Below are 18,787 nucleotides of genomic sequence, written 5' to 3'. Positions count from 1 at the left end.
GAGGGCTGGGGGTGCTCATCTGGAAAGGAGAAGGCTCCAGAGAGAGCTCAGAGCCCCTTCCAGTGCCCAAAGAGGGCCTACAAAAAGGTGGGAAAGCAACTTTTTGCAGAGGCACAAGTGACAGGGCAAGGGGGGAATGGTTTTAAAAGGGGAGAGATCTAGATCAATATTAAGAAGAAATTCTCTACTCAGAGGGTGGTGAGACAGGCACAGGGTACCCAGGGAAGCTGTGGCTGCCCCAACCCTGGAAGTGTCCAAGGTCAGGTCAGACAGGGCTTGGAGCTACCTGGGATGGTGGGAAGTGTCCCTGCCCACGGCAGGATGAACTTTTAAATCCCTCCAAACCCAAATCATCCTGATTCTATGCAAGTCTCCAATACCTGGTCTGCTTTCAGTCCACAAGTCAGATCCTAATGGAGTAACTGCTGCTTCCAGCATCATCTACATGGAAACGGGCCAGGCAGGCAAGCAGTGAGGTACAAGGAACAGGATTTGCTCCATTTTTGTCTATTTATTCTTTGGACTTGGCAGACATTTAGACTTGGGGTTCAGGAACTACACGTGAACCCATTCCGACTCAAGCCCTAGGGATGTACCAGCGTCTCTGGACACCAGGAAATGAAAGATTTAAATGAAGAGCTGAACACTGCTGGTGACTGAGCACAGGAGTGGCACAGGCAAGAAGTGCAACGCTAGGGAGGAAAACAAAGATCCCTCCCTGAACTGTATTAACACCAAATAACACTCATGTCTGGTCACGGTGATTTGAAGGGGTGAAAATCCCTTTTTGTTTTAATGAAACAATGAAGATTCTCACCAGTTTTCCTTGTGCTGATCAGCAATACACAAAGCACTTGGTGCCTTTTAACAACTCAGGAGAGAGCCAGAGCTTACTCTGAAACATCAACGTTTATTTATTTTTAATCACACTGTTCACTTTATGGGCTCAAGTAGAAAAACAGAATGATAACTTGGAACTGAATTTCATACCCACCAAAATGTATCTCTTATTTTGCAAATGACTGCTGAAAAACTTGAACAATGTTGTTCCTTCCCTGTCCTTTCAACTGTCCCCAGAGGCAGCACAGGGCCAGCACAGCCGTGTGCTGCCTCATCACCCCATTCAGATGAGCCATGGGGTGGGACTGCTTGGTTAGGAATTCTTCTTTCCCAACCCACTGGAGCAGGGACAGAGCAGAAGCTGGAAACACATGGATAAGGACAGAGAATGCTGTGCCAAGGCTTCCATAGCATTGACTGTGCACAGCATGGCAGAAGGCTGAGCCCCAAACCAGGCTAACAGGAAACACCAAGGTATAGGGTGAGCTCTTGGGCACACTTTCCCCTCGATTTGCTAATATGAGAGATGGTGTGTCATGATCACATCCCTTTCCTGACAGCTCCTGACTCCATCCACAGCTGGTGGGTCAGCTAGGCAGCCTTTTCTGCAGGAAGAGTCTGAATGCGTTCCTGAATAGAACTTCCTGCAGAGCTGATGTCAACCACAGTCCAAACCAAGGCAGAAACCCTGCAGGAGGCTCTCCCTGTGCAAGAATGGTCTATGGAAGTGCTGAGCTCTTTAGACAGACATTTCCAATCCTGGATAGGGCAGAAACACGCATCTTTTCTATAGATGACTTAACATTAGCTATACTGTGTAACATATTATACTGGACACCAGGAAACTGTCCCCAGCAGCTCCTCCAAGGCCATCAGCAAACCCACTGACCTACTTTCTCTTAGGCCAAACTCACAAATAAACAAACCCCTACATGAATAAACTGATTCCACTCACAGGTCTCACAATGAGATAGAAAAGAGGATGGTTCCAAGGTTTTAAACTTGCCTTGTAGTAGTGATTTTCTGCATGGATTGCTATCCATTCTTTCCAAACTTTGCCCCGGTGGAAATCTTTTCCAAACCACAGGATGTCACAAAGGTACAAAAGAGTTACCAGCAACCTTTCTGTGCTGAAGGGGTGTCACTGAAACCAAGAAAAATGGGGAGTGGAATGAAAGGACTAAGGAAGCATCCTGCCCCTCTAGAAAAATACAGTGTCAAAATCCACTGGGCATTAAAATACATTATGATATTATTGAAAAAGAGTGTTTTTTCTCATCTCCATTGCAGCCATGTAATTGTCAGCGGCTAATTACCAATTTTAGAGAAGGACTCCAGCAAACACAGCCTTTGTTAAGAGCAGTTGGCTCTGCTATGGGTGATAAAAATGACCCCTGACCACCACTGCCACATCTCAAGTCAAGCAAGGCATGTCTGGGGGTGGCACAGCCCTTGGGAGTGGCAGAGCCTGGCAGCAGCACTTGCAGTACCTTGATTCCACTGAGTTCCACGTTCCTCAGATGAACTTTTTAACCACTTCTACGGAGTCTGTGTGAAAGCCATCGTGTGCATTGCACATGTTCACCCAACCCTGCTTCCACTTTGACAGAAAGAGTTGCCAGAGCAGAGTTTTAGCCAGAGTTCAGGCACTCGGTCCCTGCTTTGCCATGTGGTAGCTGGGATGAAGCTGCCGCCTTTGGTGCCCCCATGCACCCTGCAATGCAGCACTCTGGCCTTTGTGACTGCTCCACTGCTGTCATCAGAGGATCCCAGCATGGGGTGGGCTGCAAGGGATCATCTTGTTCCAACCCTCTGCCACGGGCAGGGACACCTTCCACTGGAGGGAGATTCCCTTCCCCTTATCTGAGCTTGCTCTTTTTGGTTTATGCATCCCAATCCCAGCTGGCATCTTCAGAGCACAAATAGAGTCTCTACTTTTGTAACAATATTTATTCTAAAATGATTTCTAAGAGAGGAAGAGCTGAGCTGTGAGAAATGCAGGCTTTCAGAACCCAGAGGTGCTGCTTCTGTTTGTTTACTAAATATATTTCAGTCCTACTCCTGCAACACTTTCCTAGGGCACGCTGTATTTTGCTCACAAAGATGCCTTTGTCAGCTCTCTCCAACAGCTGTCCAGTACATTTTTGAAGCGTTTCCCACAAATCCAGCTCTGCACTCACAGCCCCCAGTGATAAACAACAGCAGAATGTGCACAGACATTCTATTGCATGGCATATAATATCAGAGCAGGCAAAAGAATTTGCAACGAGGCTTCCAAATAAAATTTTTCACAGTTTGACATGAGCTCAGCCTTTACTTAATATTTTACTCTGTCTGGTAATGGAAGACATCCTGCCTGCCCCAAAGCACTTGTCTAAAAGAGCAGATATTTGAAAGGTCACAACCACTCGGAGCAGCAGGACTGCAGACGCCCGCTCGGATGTTTGCTCTGAGATAAATCAGGCTGCAGCAGCTGCTGCTCCCAGCCCTGGCCCAGGCCCTATATCAATCACATACACATAAACTTCTTGCACTGGGACACACCACAATTATGGTTTTTTTCACACTATCAACTATATAAACCATGGCAACCTCTCCCTTCAGCTTAAGAGATCAGATATTTCAGGCACTCCCTTAAATCACAGATCTTCCAAACAAACTTCTGTGGGACACATTAAAAATGGCACCTTAACAAGGAATGTTCTGTGGTTAAAAAATGCAACAAAACTTGCACCAAAACGCTTCCATTCCCCACACTTCCCACGGCATCCTGCCCAGTCCATCACCTCTACCCACAGTATTTCCGGATTTACTACAAAGTTGAGAAACACCAAAAAAGGGTTAAGTTTCAATCAGTTCTTTTCCTTGGAGAGTTTCTGCCCTGCAGGATGCAGCACCATGTGGGCTGAGCGCCTCTGAGCCTGCCTCGATCCATTCCTCATGGTCACTCACACCAAGAGCACAGAGGAAACAATTTCCTCCTTCTCCTCTGGGAACACTGCAGCGTGTCTTTGGGAGGGGAATTGTTACCACAGGGGGGGATGAAAGCAGGGACTTGCAGGGAGAGATCCTTTAGGAAAATGAGAACTGCTGCACAGACCCCAGGGCACATCTCTGCAATCCTCTGCTGCCTCTGTGCTAGGTGTGACATCCCACAGCAACCTAAAGAACTGGCGACGGTGGGCCAACGGGAACAGCTCATCTTGGAAAGGAGCAAGGGAGAATAAAGGGAAAGGGAAAAACAGATATACCTTTTTCTGCTCCCTTACAAATCCTGGAACCAAACCTGTACCAGCAAGGGATTTCTTTTTATTTTACTCTTTGAAGAAGGCTGGAAAAACAGGGAGCCCACAAGCCTTTGCACAGGAAAGCTGCAGAGTCACCCCTGGCCTTGCTGCAGGGAGCAGCTGTCCCTGTGCAGCATTTCAGTGCCTGAGAGCACAGGAGCCATGGAGCCTGAAATCTCCTCAGTGACCATGCCACAGCTGGAGCCAGAGCTCGCTATGCTAAATCCAGCAGCCCTGAGCTGGGAACTCGAGTGGGCCGTGTTGGATTGCACAGCAAAGCAATTTAAGCAAATGACTAATCTAAACCCTTTGGTTCCGTTCCTACTTTGGGCTTCGAAAAAGTAGCTGAAAAACATCAATCCTCACCTGCTGTAACAAAGCAAACCCAGAAGATTAATTTTGCCATCCTAACGCCAAATCAAGGCAAATCCAAACAACGAGACTGTTTACTGCGCTGTGCTGAGCCACTTGCACTTGGACTTGGATCAGGACTTGCAGCATACAAAAAGCATGACGTGTTTTTCACTTCCAGAAGGAGGAAAGAGAAATTACTGTAACAAAGGTTATTTTTTCCCCAGACTTCTTGGTACCTTAACTAAGTCAGTATTTGAAAATCTCCTGCTTGAAGTTACCCTAAGATTCCCACAGCCTTAACAACATCTTTACAATACACATTTTTAATGTGTGTAGAGGTACACATGTGCCCACTACACTTAGTGACAAAGTATTTGTTTTTAAAACCAGAGTGCACAAGGAGTTCTTCATGCAGCAAGGTCTCAGCCAACTAAACTAACAGGAACATTAAATTTGCTATTTAAATGCCGTGATTTTAAAAAAATCTTTCCAGCTGACGTAACAGTGAATTAAGAAACATGTGACAGTAAGATCTGAAAATATTACCCTGGATGTAATCATGACCGAGAGCAAAGTTACAGGAGATTAGAAATGGAGGCGATCGGTAGCTTGCTCCACAGAAAGGCAGAACATTCCAGCACTAACAATGGAAGCGCTGCAGTTGGCTCCGGTCTGGCAGCCTCTGTAAGGCAATCCGTGTTTTGCCAGTGCACGCACTTTAGCAGCATCATACTTACTGCGGGGCCGGCCGCCGTGGGACCGGGGGTGCCGCTGGCCTCCTTTGGGTGACCAACGCCCTGACTTTGTTCTTCAGGCCCACGTGTGACAAGAATCCTGAAGTGCTGCTGCCTCATGTTTTGATCCGGTCTGATTTTAAACAAGCATCCCTGCCCTTGAGGCATCCGCTCTACTGAATTGCTTCTAGGTATTTCTGCCCTGTTCCTGCTGTTTCCAGGCAGTTCTGAACTCAGCCCATCACCTGCGGGGCTAATTCCCTCTGCTGGTGGCTGGACAGGGTAGGAAGTACTCCTTTCCAGCCGGATCCGAGGGTACCTGACCAATCTGTCCCCTTTGGTTCCGGTAAAGCCGAAGTTACCTCCACCTCCTGCGCCTGCACCGCTCGTCTGTGGCTGCTGTAACTGGAGAACAAAGAACTTTTTCCCTGAATTTGCTGACAGATCTGGCACATGCTGCAAGGACCAGCGTCGGGGTTCAGGGGTGGGAGCATTATTTGGAGCCTCGGGACCAAAGGGAAGTAGAGTAACTTGAGGCACATCTGTGCTTGAGGCCCGGTGCTGAATCCTCACGCCGCTTATGTTCAAAGCTGAAGCTGCTTCACTTGCTTCTTCTCGCTGGGCAGGCAGCAGAGCCTCCTCGCTCTGGTTATTAGTTGGAACACTACAAAATACTCTACGGTTACAGCAGACGGTTCCATCCGTCTGCTGCCCTAACTCCTCCGGCAGCCCGGGTGAAGAACTTTCAGGAGTCACCTGTGGAGCGCTCGGAGAAGAGCGGTTTTCAGCAGAGGATGCGTAACGCTCCCTCAAGTCTGTGAATTTACAGAGAGGCGTCTCCTCTGGAGACTCCGGGGACTCGTCGGCGCAGCCGTCGGCGCCTTTGCGCTGCAGCGAGATCTGCATGGATGAGCTCCTGGTGGGGCGCGTGTCGAGGCCGTTCAGCAGCTGCGGGATGAACATGGATGTGCTCCTTTTCAAGGAGCCCACTTCCTGCGGATCTCCATCGCCGCCGTAATCCGCTCCGTGCCGCGAGAACGCGTGAGGGCTGCTTCTTCTTGGCAAGGTGTGGAACGCCATGAAAAAGTCATCTTCTCTCTCCCGGGCAAGGATCTCCGATTCGGGGGCTGTGTTGCTTCTCCCAGAGCCGAAATGAAACCGCAGCCGATGGGCCATGGTTTTACAGAGAGAAGAAAAGGAGAGGGAGAACAGCAACAATTCAGGCACTGCCAGAAGTTAAAAACCAAAGACATAAACTCCTAGAAAAAGTGTCCCATCTGCCAAACGGTTAGCACTGCAGCCCTGGGAGCGACAGATAGCAGAAATAGCCCAAGTGGCAAGCAGCATTCCAGGCATGATTGGGCAGGAGCAGTCAGCGCTCCTACACACATGGTGACATAGGGTAGGATGGTGGGAGTCACGTGGCCTGGTTCCCCCTCTCCAATGTAAGTGTGTGAGGAGTTTGTTTTTTCCTTTTCTTTTTTTTTTTATAATGCCAGCAAGAGCCTGAAACAGCACCTTCCCAGCTGCTCCTTTTCCATCAGGGAGGAGCAGCCCCAGCGGGAGAGCTCTCGCAGCTGACCGAGGCAGCGAACACACTCAGCACCGCTATAAATCTCAACCACATCAGATTCACAGGGCACACTCCGAGAAAGCACTTGCAGAAAAATCTAACTACAACACAACCACTTCCATTATGTGTTAAAAGTGTAAGTCAACACCACATGCAAATGAGGAAAATTCTTTCAAGCGTAACATTTTGGTGTGTTACAGCTCTGGGCTGTTATGGCGGAACAGTAATAAATACAACACGGTTATGCTTTCCATTTTAACCGTGCTCATAACACAATTAAGCAACAAACTTTTCCCTTTAAAAAGCCCCAACAGCAATGCAACCTGCACACCCCTTTGAGTAACTACAAATTACAAACAAAGCAATCGTACACGTGGCAAAGATCTCTCACACAGTGAAAGCAGCAGAACCGTGCAGGACAGCAAGACACAAAGCTCCTTTTCCAGATTTACCAGGCAGTACAGGTGAGGGAAAAGCAGAGCTGGGTGTCGCATGTGCCTTTGTACCGATTTGTCCTGCACAGAACTGCCTGCTCCTGGCTGGCCTCCAGCGAGGGACTGGGCAACACCACCAGGCGTGGTTCTGCCAGCACGGAGTACAGTTACACCCTCTGACAGCCAGAGGAGCTCAGGAGAAGGACAGGCAGACAGGATACACCAGAATGTGAACAACCACCCTAGGTCAGAGCTCTGCTACAACCCTGAGGGCACTCACACGTGAAGGGTGCGCACACTTCTCAGCACGCAGCAGAAAAGATTCTCTGGGTAACCAGAAGTGCAGCTCCATCTCAGGGCCTGGGCAGCTGTTCCCTGGAGGAACTGGAAAGCCTCAGTCTTGTCAACAGCTCTGAAAACCTGGATGCGGCGGGTCAGTCCTCTGCCTAGACATCTGAACTCTGCTTGCAAGCAGCTTGCTTTCAAAAGCCAGAAAATTGCCAATCCCAAGAGTAACGGCAGCTCAAACTGATCAAACTGCCAGCAGCCAATCCCACATTGTTTATGTGGATTATGAGACACAACAAGAATGTGAATAGCCAAAAATGGTTCTGGAGATCGCCTTGTAGAAGCACCGGTGTTGCTATTATTTTATCTTCTTTTTCAGTTAAAACATATTACTCAAGAACACGGTCTCTGCACCCAAAATGAAGCTGCATCCATCACATTCACTCTGTTGAGCTTGGGGAATAGAAAGGCAAGGACACCTGCAGAGACAAGGTGCGCTTTGATAATCTGGGAACAAGAAGAAGGAACAAAGTCCTTCCAAGGAAAACCATTTAAGTATTGACAATAAGTATGTGAGAATACAGCCAAAATAATCAGTTCAGTGTCTCCTCATTCTAGAAACAGAACCTGATGGAAACCTGCTACTCCAAACCCCCCAAAGTAGTCACCTTGCCACAGACCTCCTGCAAGGAAAGCCATGGCTCCTGATCCCAGGTGTTGCCTTGGCCAGGAGGTTCCAAGCCCAAGGACAGACTGACTTTAGAGGTAGGACCAGAAGAACACACACAAATCAGTTCAACAAAAGTGCTGAAAGTGCCAGGGTAAGGCCAATACTGCACACCCAAACTTGAAAATCCAAAGCAGTATGTCTGAAATGAGTATCCCCAATCTGTCATTTCCCAGCTGTCACTGCATGTGAGTTTTTTCTCCAGCCCACCTCCCTGCTCCTGTGGCACCTCTGCATTCCAATGGCATGTGGCAGTTTGAATAGTGCAGGTAGTCATTAAGATAATTATACACAAATAAATATGCTCCTGGTCAGCCCAGTGTAGAGGCACAGTGCCACTGGTTCACCAATTTACTTCCCCCTGAGGAATTCAGCCATTCAGCTGCCAAGTCCTCTCTCTCCCCAGATTACAGCTTGTGTGGTTTCCTTTGCTCTTTGTTTATTGGCAAGAAAGAAGGAAAGAACCTGTTTGTTGAAGACAGATGCTTCTACACTGTCTTTTTTTACTAAAAGTATCTTCACAACTCTGATCCTAATTCTCAGAAAGGAAACAAGGTTAGTAAAGACTACTTCTCCCAGCCCAGAAAAAGTTAATTCCTGATCTCACAAATGGAGAGATGGTGTTACAACATTCAAAAAGCATCCCCCCCAAGAGCCATCCACCAGTGTGCCACTGCACTGGTGTGTTCAACCCTGGATGTACAGAGGGACACTGTCACTTTTCTCACCCATGGAACTACAACAGGAGCTAGCAGCAATCAGGTGGTGAAAGCCTCCTCCAGAAGAGCTACTACATCAGCCAAAAGCAGGCAAAGACCAAACCCACTAACAACACGTGAGCATTGTAAGGCAGAGAACTGAAACCCAACAGAGCATCGTTCTGCCATGAGCCCAAACCTTCACACACACACACACACACCATGTGCACACAAGGTGCAGTCTGGTAACCACCTCCAAAACACGGCACAGAAGCACTGAAGGACTGGAAAGGGACACTAAAATCATCAGGGACTGGAGCAGCTGCTTTATCAGCAATTAAAAAGGTCAGGACTTTATTGGTTTGAAGTGGAGAGGCCTACAGAAGGACAGAGTGAGGGTTTCCCTGTCAGAGGGCTGGGTGAGGAGGACTGTTTTGGTCTGACCCAGAAGGGCACTGCTTTAGTGCCCTTTTAGCCCCAAACTCCAATGGTTTTTATGCATCTGTTTGTGTTTCTTGGCACTCTCACTCAAACAACAGACTCAAGACACCTTTAAGTTGTGTTGTATTTCTATCAGCCGTGGCACACAGAGCCTTGAGATCAGTGTAACACAACCAAGACAAGCACTCACCAGTCTGTTCTCATCAAACACCTCAAACAGGAGCCGATGGTTGGTTGGGTTTACCTGTGAGAAAATGCAAATGTCACTGCAAGTTCAGCAGCTGGACAATAACAATACCTGGGTACTGGCTCAGGCAGCAATCAAACCAAGGTAAAGAGGACAGGACTAACAGGTCTGATGTCAATCTTTACTCAAACTGGAGCACCAGAACCTTACTGCAACTGGCAAGAGCCTGGCAGTTGACAGGAGAGCTTTTATTTGCTGTGCTCAGTTACTGCATTTCCCTGGCAGAGGACCCCTGGACACACTGCCAGGGCTCCCTGACTGACTGATTGATTTATGAGGAGCAAGAGTTTTGCTGCATTTCCTTCAGAATTTCCCATTCTCAGGTATATTTCTTACTGTCCATGGCTCAGCAACTCTCGCCCATTTAGCACACACACCCTTGGAACACCCAGCAGAAGTCTCCCCAACACCTGCAAACAGCAAATATACCTCCAGGAAATTATTTACTTAAACTGAAGCAGAAAGACTGCCAGCATTTAAAAGGACAAAAACAAACATAAGAAGAACTCTGTCAGAAAGACAAAACAGCTGCTATTACAGAACAACAAGCTCTACAGTGTTTGATCCAGTTGATGCATTTTTTCAGAAAAGCTTTGCAAGCCAGGTTACTATGACCAACATGTCTAATTAAGAAAATTGAGAAGTAATACACCACAATGCGCTAATAATTCTGTGGAACATCTGGAGATGGACATCCCAGTTTTGAGGCAATCAGAACTATGACACTCAAAATAGGGTCTAAATTATTTTATAAGTCCTGTTATTGCTGAAGGACGTTCAAGATGTTTTAACAGCAGTGTGAAAGTGTTGTGCATTCCCTTTTCCTGAGATTTTAGATGTGTATTAGCCCAGACAAGCTGTTTGGTGCATGTGTCCCAGTTAGCATTGCCATGCTGAGGGACATTCAACGTTCAACATTGCAGTGGTGGCACTGCTCTCCCAGAGCTCCTCATCCAGCATAACTGGAACAATCTGCCACATCTGCCCTCGGGCACTGGTGTTTGAACCCCCTGAAGTTCTGAACCTCACCTGCTTTTGTGAAAGCCACAGCCACACTAAAGGTCAGTAGCTGTTCTTTGGAAAAATATTGTCTGCAACCCAGTAGCAAAGTTATTGCTCTTCATATTTATATAATGGCAGGTTGGGAAACAGTTTCCAAGTAACCCAGAGCCAATTCCTGCTGAGCATTCCATCCCCACAGAAACAACAGCAAGTGCATGGGGCAAACAGGGATTTGAAGTAAACACATAAACAACAGTCAGAAAACAAGATCAGCTGTGCAGGTTCTAATAATGACCACAAATAAAGAGAAACTTACTCTGAAGTAAAACTCTTCATTCCATTTAGGGTTCAGGGTCTGTAAAAGAAAGAACAATATTTACATATTAACTTTAAGTTCTCTGGTGTGCAATTATAACATCCTACATGCAAGTGACAGTTTTAAATAAAAGAGGAAGAAAAGCATGTAATAAAAGAAATTTAAAAATACATTGCCATCTAGAAATTCTCTATTGAGTAAACCAAACGTGGGAGGATATTTGAGTCACGATGATCCTAAAATAGACATTAAATATAAATAGAATTTCATGATTAAAAGACAAATCATTGTGAACCTATAGAAATAAAACCTGAAGACATTTAATTCTCAAGATTCATTGAAACCCAGATGAAAAAAAAGTATTTTTAAACACAAAGGTAACTTTAGGCCTACTAAAACATGCTCAGATTTATACTGTGAAACAAACAGAAAAATAATTTAAAAACCAAAAACAAAAGAAAAGGTTATTCCTTGGAATAGGCAAGATATTCTTCCCATCTCCTCCCAGCCCAAGGATTTTAACAACCTGACTGAAATGCACAGAGTAAATGTGCATATAGACTGCAAGCTGAAGTAAGCTCAAGCATGACATAATAAACTGATAAAAAAAGAGATGAGAACTCCAAACAGTAATTTGGGGAATTCAAGCTTGGGTAAGTATAAAAACAATTGGACAATATGTCCAATGTTTTTGTGCTCATGCCAAATCATTCCCTCATGCTCTCACACAGCAGAGATTTACGGGCAGAGCTGACAGGAAAAATTGGCTTTACACCCACGACAATTCTGTTCTAGCAGAGAAGGGGAATCTTGGCTGTTTATCTTCCTCCTTGCTATAGATCCAATAGATTCCTCTTGTGCAGGACATGGGGGCTGACTGTACTGCACCCTTCCACAAACTGGGAGCACAGGACCCCATGGCAGAGCAGGAAACACCTCCTCAAAGAAGAGAGCACCCTAAAGGGCAGGGGAACCAGTGAGAGGAAGGGATGGGCCCGTGGGCACAGAGAAACTTTCAGCTTTTTCCCCTCAAGGATCACAGTGTATGCAGCAAAAACTACGTTAAACTGAAGCAGTAAGGAAAACAATGTTACATTTTAAACACTTGTATTCACCAAATGCTACTGCTGTTGGCAAGAGAGGGTACATACATTTCACCAAACAGCACTGCCTTAACAATGGTTTGGAGGGCACCACTGCCCATTGATAATCCATTAATTCCAAATGCTGCTTAACCACAGAGTTCAGGGAAATCTGATGGATGAAGCAGCAGAGTCTTTGATAAATGCCTGGTAACTCACAGAAATTTCTTTCACCTTTACAATTCCCACTCTTCCTGGGCTGAGTCCGAAAGAAAACATTTGAGTGCCAGCAAAGGAGAAGGAATTGCAGCAATAGCTCCACACAGGACATGAGCAGGGAAACAGTAACAAAAACTCAACCTCAAGGAGAGCTACATCCCGAGGAGGGCAAGTGCTCCACACATCAAGGACTGCCAGGAGTCAAGCTGAGCTAGAGCTTCCCCAGGTGTTCAAATCCTACAGCAAAGGAGGACATGGAGAGAAATGGTGCTCCTGAACGCTGGAGCTCAATGGGGACACTGGGCATTCTCAGAGATGGAAAACTATTTTAAATATTCCATAAGGGAAAGGCAGAAGTCTTTCTGGAGCTCAGCACAGTCAAGGTGAAGAAATTGAAGAAACTGGATAATCTTCATCTGAACTTTTAAATTCCAGCAGGAATTTAAAGAACATGCTGACCACGTTAGAGGATCAGAAGGCAGCAAACAGCAAATCCAGCTTTCCCTGCTTGAGAGAGAACCTTTTCAGCAGGGCATTCCAAACACAGCTCCAAAACAAAGTACAAAGCATTAATCAAACCTTACATCTGGATTAACTATGGAGAGAGATAAATGGAAACAAAAAGCCTCAGGAACTCAACCCAGGTAGGCATGCCACATGAAGCTGACATTTTCTGGTAACTTTATTTTCTCAGAGTGAGAAAACAATGAGCATTTAACCCCTTTGGCAGTGAAGCACTTCCAGAGGCACAGTCCAGTTGTGATCTGAGCCAGATCAGACAACGGCACAGCTCACGGAAAAGGAGAATAAAAAGGGGACACTGCAGCTCCTTCTGCTTTCCCAAAAGCACTCCTGCAAGGCAGTGATGCACAAAGTTACTCATTCAACTGAGGAACACAGAAATGAGGAGAAAAATGAAAAACACAGAGCTGCAGGAGGTAACTGCCAGTCAGTCACTCCTCAGATCAACTGTATTTGGTATTTTTCTATTAATGATTTGAACTCAAAATTGAGATATGATAATGATGTTTGCTATTTACAAAATAGAGAGAAGATTGCAACTTGCACAGGGAGAACTCTGCCTTGAGATGAAATTTAACAATTCAAAGCAGAAATTACCAACTAGAACTTTCCAACACATGAGGTAATACCACTCTTCCAGAAATGTCTGAGAATGTCTGGACTTTGATTGACAGTGAGAAGAAACAGTGAAAAAGGCAGATGCAGTCCTGGGAATGAAACAAGCACCAAAGGCTAACCAGAAAGTCTTGGAAAATTTTTTTTCCACATCAAACATGCCCTGGTTCTGGGACAAGTTCTGCTTGGATCCTCCACACCTCCAGGATTCCACACTGGTGTTCTCATGACACCCCATGTCCTGATTTTAGAAGTGCATCATTCCAGTTGGTGTTTCCAATAACAAAATTCTCCTCACTATTCTGTTTTGCAGCAATGATTTCAACCCTGTTGATTCTAAACACCTCCATAAAAGATGACAACTCATTATTTTCCCTTACTTTTCATACAGCTTATGACTATTTTCCTCTCTGCCACCAATACCAGCAAAATAAAAAAATAAATATCCTTACAAAATCTTAGGGTCCTGATAGTGACAAATATCCCCTGGTAGAATTTTGTTTGTATGAGCTGAAATTGAGAAATGAAATAAAACCCAATTTTGGTTCTAATTAAAAACATAAGAAATCCCAGGATTCTCTTACAGCATGTCTTCTGTCATCTGCTTATTTTCAATTCCCATATTAGGAAAGTATTTCAAAAATTAAAATTTTGAACACAGTGATCATTCTTGTTAAAAGTCAGATAAATTATAATTAAAGCAGAATTTCTCAGTCCTTTATTTCAGCCATGTCTTTCAACAAGATATGAATTTGAAAAAAGAAGCTGTGAATGGTGCAGTGGGATTTGATAAGCCAAGCTTTAGGGAACAATATCAACATGGTAGGTGCTGTGACCAGACCAGCAGGACTTGTTCTCCAATTTTGTTTTGGAGAAAACCACATTATACAGCTGCTATAAATGTATTTAACAATTTTAATTAGTGCTGCATTATGTTATACAACTGTGTTCCGGTGTTCTTAATCCTTCCAAAGCCACGGAATTAAAGAGTATATACGTACCTTTTTGATAGTTTTTGTCTGCACAAGAGCAAGTTCTCTGTTCTCATCTGCTACATACAAGGAAAGTTTCACATAGGGGTCACTGCAAAAGAAGACAGCAGGTTTAGTGGCCTCAGTTGTACAGCCAAGAGCACTGCAGAAGGAATTTATCACTCAACTGGGTGAAACAGCACCTCCAAACACTTCTAGTGGAATTGGCCCCAGTGAAAGCTCCAATCTCTAATGAGCTGCTGAAAACGACACACTGAAAATGGGTGTTTGGATGTGCTCAGTTAAACCCTGCCCATAACAGCAGAGGTCATTCCCTGCAGCTCTGTCCCTGCTCCCACCCAGCTCCTGCCCACAGCACTCCATTAAAACCAGTCACACAAACGGGAGCCGTGGGCTTTGGGAGAGACTGCCTGCAACCAAGCCTGGAGGCTGCCAGGGGTGCAGCAGGAAGCATTTGAAGCAGTGCTTATAATTGTTTTGAACCATAAATCCAAGCTGCACGGTATCAGCAGTGATTCAGACAGGGCAGAGAGCAGCCTGCTCTAGTGGGAGCTGCTCCTGCCCACGGCACAGGGTGGAACTGGAGCCTCTTTAAGGTCCCTTCCAACACAAACCATTCCAGGTTCTGTGCTCTAAACTGGGAGAAAGAGTGTCCTGTAGGAACAGGTGAACTACACACAGGTACAATGCCAGGGAGTGGAACGGGTGCCTGAGTGAAACCAGGACCCTGACCTGCTCTGCTGCTTCCCTCTCAAGGCTGCAGCACACTCAGCTAGATGATGATCCGAGCTTTCTTGAAAGCATCAACAAGAGACACTCACAAAACCACCAGACATTCAGATTCTCCAACCAAGTCATTCAAATGCTGATACTTTTTGAATTTAAGGAACTATTTTGTTACAGCATCACTACAGAACAATCAGCACTTGCGTGTTCATTATGCTGGATGCTCCACGTGTCCAATATAAAATGGCACAAAGGTGGAGACAAGAATAAATGAGACATCTTATTGGATTGATTATTCCTATCAGGAGGCACACATTAAATGCTTCTACTTAAACTGCAATTAAGGTCAGCATTAAGCACCAAGGTTTAGAAGAAAGCAAAGCACCATTATGATTATAAAGAAATGCTGATGCTGCTTTGAACTCTTTGATGAACTGTGTTAATATTTACAGGTTTCTTCCCAGAGTCGGGTTAACAATCCATACTTGGGCAATGTTGATTTCAGGAACCCTTAGAAATGCTGCTATTTTAAAGTGCTAAAATACCCTGGATCAATCTTCTGCCTACAGAAAATGAAAACTGTGAAAGTGTCACAGATTATTTTTTCAATCTATTTCTATTTAAAAAAGCCCAGAGAATAATTAAGTTTATTACAAATTTCCACAAGGAAATTTTGCTTTTCCTGAAGGGATTACTGACATCTCTGCCTGCTCTAAAAGCGGGACAGAGCGAGTCAGAGCGAGCTGGGCAGCCAAGCTCTCGGTCCTGGAAGTGAAGCTGGAGTTTACCCAAAGGATTGGATATTTGAGACTGTTCACTTACATGCATTTGTTTACTAAAAACAAACCCGTATGGAGACCAAGGGAAGCTGGCAGTGCCCTGAGCGGAGCTGTGTCCCACAGCCCTGGAGAGCAGCTCTGCACGAGCTTGCTCAGGAACACAGCACAGAAGGGAACGAGCCACGAGGAATTCAGAGGTCCCTTCCCAGCCCCAACAGGCCAGGGGGAACACAGAGACAATTCCTCACACTGCAGTTCCATGAGCTCTTAGAGACTAGAATGCACCTGATTAATACTAAAATTCTTACGTTTGGAAGTCAATAAAAAGCACTGTAAAGCTTCTAAAAAACTTAGTACCTAGAATCAGGCTCAGATTCCAACAACCAAATAAGCAGTCTGCCGCGGCGGCGGAAAGCCCGGAACACCGCGACTTCTCCAGAAGCAGCCTTGAAAAAGGCTGGCCCGAAGCGCATGTGAGCAGCTTCGAGCAGTCGAGTGATTCCAGATCAGCTCAGTAATAGTATAGTGATTCCAGCTCAGCTCAGTAATAGTATAGTGATTTCAGCTCAGCTCAGTAATAGTATAGTGATTTCAGCTCAGCTCAGCTCAGCTCGGCAGCAGCGGCGGGCAGGCAACACAGGAAGCAGGGACGAGACAGCTGGTCCAGCGTTCCACCGAGGCACAAGCCTTTATTCAGGCAAAGCTTCGGCGAAGGGTGCCGGTAACAGCGAATCTCTCGAACAGAGGAAAACCCGGGATATTTATGGGGAAGGAGAGGGGCGGGGGGAAGCCCGAGATACCTGTATCGGGGTGGGACAGCAGGGGGAACACCAATGAAACACAACAGTTTAACATAACTAACTCAAAGACCCCTGGGAGCAACATTGTGTCGCTCTTACAGAGAAGTATCTCCTCTCCAGGGGAGGGCCAGTATCTCGGGCCCAGCGGGCTCCTCCGCACCCACAGCAGTCGAATTTGCAAGTGCCACTAAGTGAGCAGCTCCAGGTGAAAGCCATGCTCTGCTGTCTGCTCTGCAGGGAACACAACTGGCACATCCATAGAGACACCAGGAGAATGAAACAAGCTACAGAGGAAAATAACACACACCAGCTGAGACCTCCTGGGAAGCTAACATTGTAATGGAACAAACTGGTGAAGGAATCAGAGAATGGCAAAGAATGGGAGAAGGCAGAGCCCCAGTTAAGAACACAACCACAGCAGCAAAACAAAATAACTGGGATCCCAGAGAACAGACACTACATGTCAAAGCAGCAGTAGAAACACTGAGGGAACTTTACAGTGCTTAATTGCACCCTGAAAACCCAGCTAATAGCAAGTATTCCAGATTATTGTGGCATCTTTGCAAGGGAAAATCAGTACCAACACGGAAGGTCTATTAGACAAAAACATGAAAATCAGTAAAATTGAGGAAAACTTGCAAAAGAATGAAATACTGTACCTGGTCTGTTAAAAGTCACTGGAGAACCAATCCACAAATTGGAACGAAAGAGATGCAAAGATAAGCAGTAAAATACCAGATTTCTGTCTAACAGCAGTGTCTGCAGAGCTGTTAAAGGAAGGAAATCCTGATGGTTCAGGTGACAGAAGACAATAATAAATGAGACACCTGCTGAGAACACAAGAAAAGCCCTAGAAATCAATGGGGTGAGTTTGGACAATGCTCTCAGGCATGTGGTGAGATTCTTGGGATGTTCTTTGCAGGGCCAGGGGCTGGGACTCGATGATCCTGATGGGTCCATTCCAACTCAACATATCCCATGGTTCTATGATTCTAACTTTTGAGCACAGAAAGCAGACTCAGATCAGCCTGGAGCTGCACCTGCCAGATATTCTCACCCTGAAACAGACTGATTAAAAAGAGGGGAGATGGGGATTAAAATGAAATAGTGCTTTGTTAATTTTTCCTCAGGCAGACTCACTGATTCCTCAAGGAAGCAATGTGGATCCAGCACTCCTGGAAAGCACCATTCCAAGCAGTGCATTAATACCTTCATTGTGCTCTAAAAACAAGTGGGAAATAAAGCAGCTCATCCCACAGCTCCTTGTGAACACCAGTCTCAGCCCTGGACTGCTGATTTGCATCAGGATTGAAAAGGGCTGGAGAAGTTTAGGAGTGTGCCACTGGATGAACAGGAATGAAGCCCTTCCACTCCCATGGATAACTTCATGGATCTGACATACAGAACTTGCAAGGAAAACTCTCTGCAGAGGTCACTGAGGAGAAGTTCTAGGTTTGCCTGGGGAAGAGGATAAAGGATTCAATGTGGAAATGTCACAAAACAGAAAGCTACAAGTAGAAAACTTGCTCTACATCAATTTTTACACTAGTACCAGTGCTAAAATGCCATCTTAATGAAACCTGCAGCACAACAAATTGATAGCCATGGACTGCTAGGAAGCTGCTAACGTAGGAGATATCCAAGAGGAATCTAGAGGTGTTCTGGTGGAATCACTGCAATAAAAATGGAGAAAGGAGATGGATAAAGCCTGGGGACACTACAGATGGCCAGCCCAAGCCATAGTTACACTCAAGCAGCATTGCATGCACAGGGACACGACAGACAGACAGACAGACAGCCCAAGAGGTGACCAGACTGCAGCTGCAGGGCATAATAAACCTACACCTAGGGCAACAAAGAGAATTTCAAAGGACCAAGTCATGCTTAAAAGAGAAATGAGCCCAGTCACCATCATACCAGTGACTGGAGATGAAGGGGAGCTGATTTGTGAGCACCTAAATGCTCTTTGCTACCAAAATCAAAAATTATTAAAAGCACTAAATCTCATCTCTCCAAACATCAGCACCTGCCAAGATCAGGAGAACCTTGAAGCTGATAAGAATTCTCTGGAGGATAAAAGGGAATCCTAACAAAACAATGCTAACAATGGA

The 18,787-nt window shown here is 45.7% G+C and overlaps 1 protein-coding gene across 9 annotated transcripts in view; it reads right to left on the bottom strand.

The window, feature by feature from the left end:
• Positions 1-18,787, bottom strand: part of LOC131591486 (E3 ubiquitin-protein ligase NEDD4-like) — a 90,744-nt gene that overhangs the window by 39,315 nt on the left and 32,642 nt on the right. For 3 of the 9 annotated variants that reach the window (XM_058862246.1, XM_058862247.1, XM_058862248.1), the window contains exons 3-5: positions 14,381-14,462; positions 10,942-10,980; positions 9,567-9,620 (exon numbers count right to left, since the gene is read on the bottom strand). In XM_058862246.1, coding sequence (XP_058718229.1) covers positions 9,567-9,620; positions 10,942-10,980; positions 14,381-14,462 — 175 coding nt within the window. Of the gene's footprint in view, positions 1-5,218; positions 7,985-9,566; positions 9,621-10,941; positions 10,981-14,380; positions 14,463-18,787 lie in introns of those variants that run through there. The other 6 variants (XM_058862242.1, XM_058862244.1, XR_009280391.1 and 3 more) reach the window with 5 other exon arrangements.

Source organism: Poecile atricapillus, chromosome W (assembly GCF_030490865.1).
Source record: "Poecile atricapillus isolate bPoeAtr1 chromosome W, bPoeAtr1.hap1, whole genome shotgun sequence".
Lineage (NCBI taxonomy): Eukaryota > Metazoa > Chordata > Aves > Passeriformes > Paridae > Poecile > Poecile atricapillus.
The sequence above is the reverse complement of the archived record's forward strand: the minus strand, read 5'-3'. Positions and strand labels throughout refer to the sequence as shown.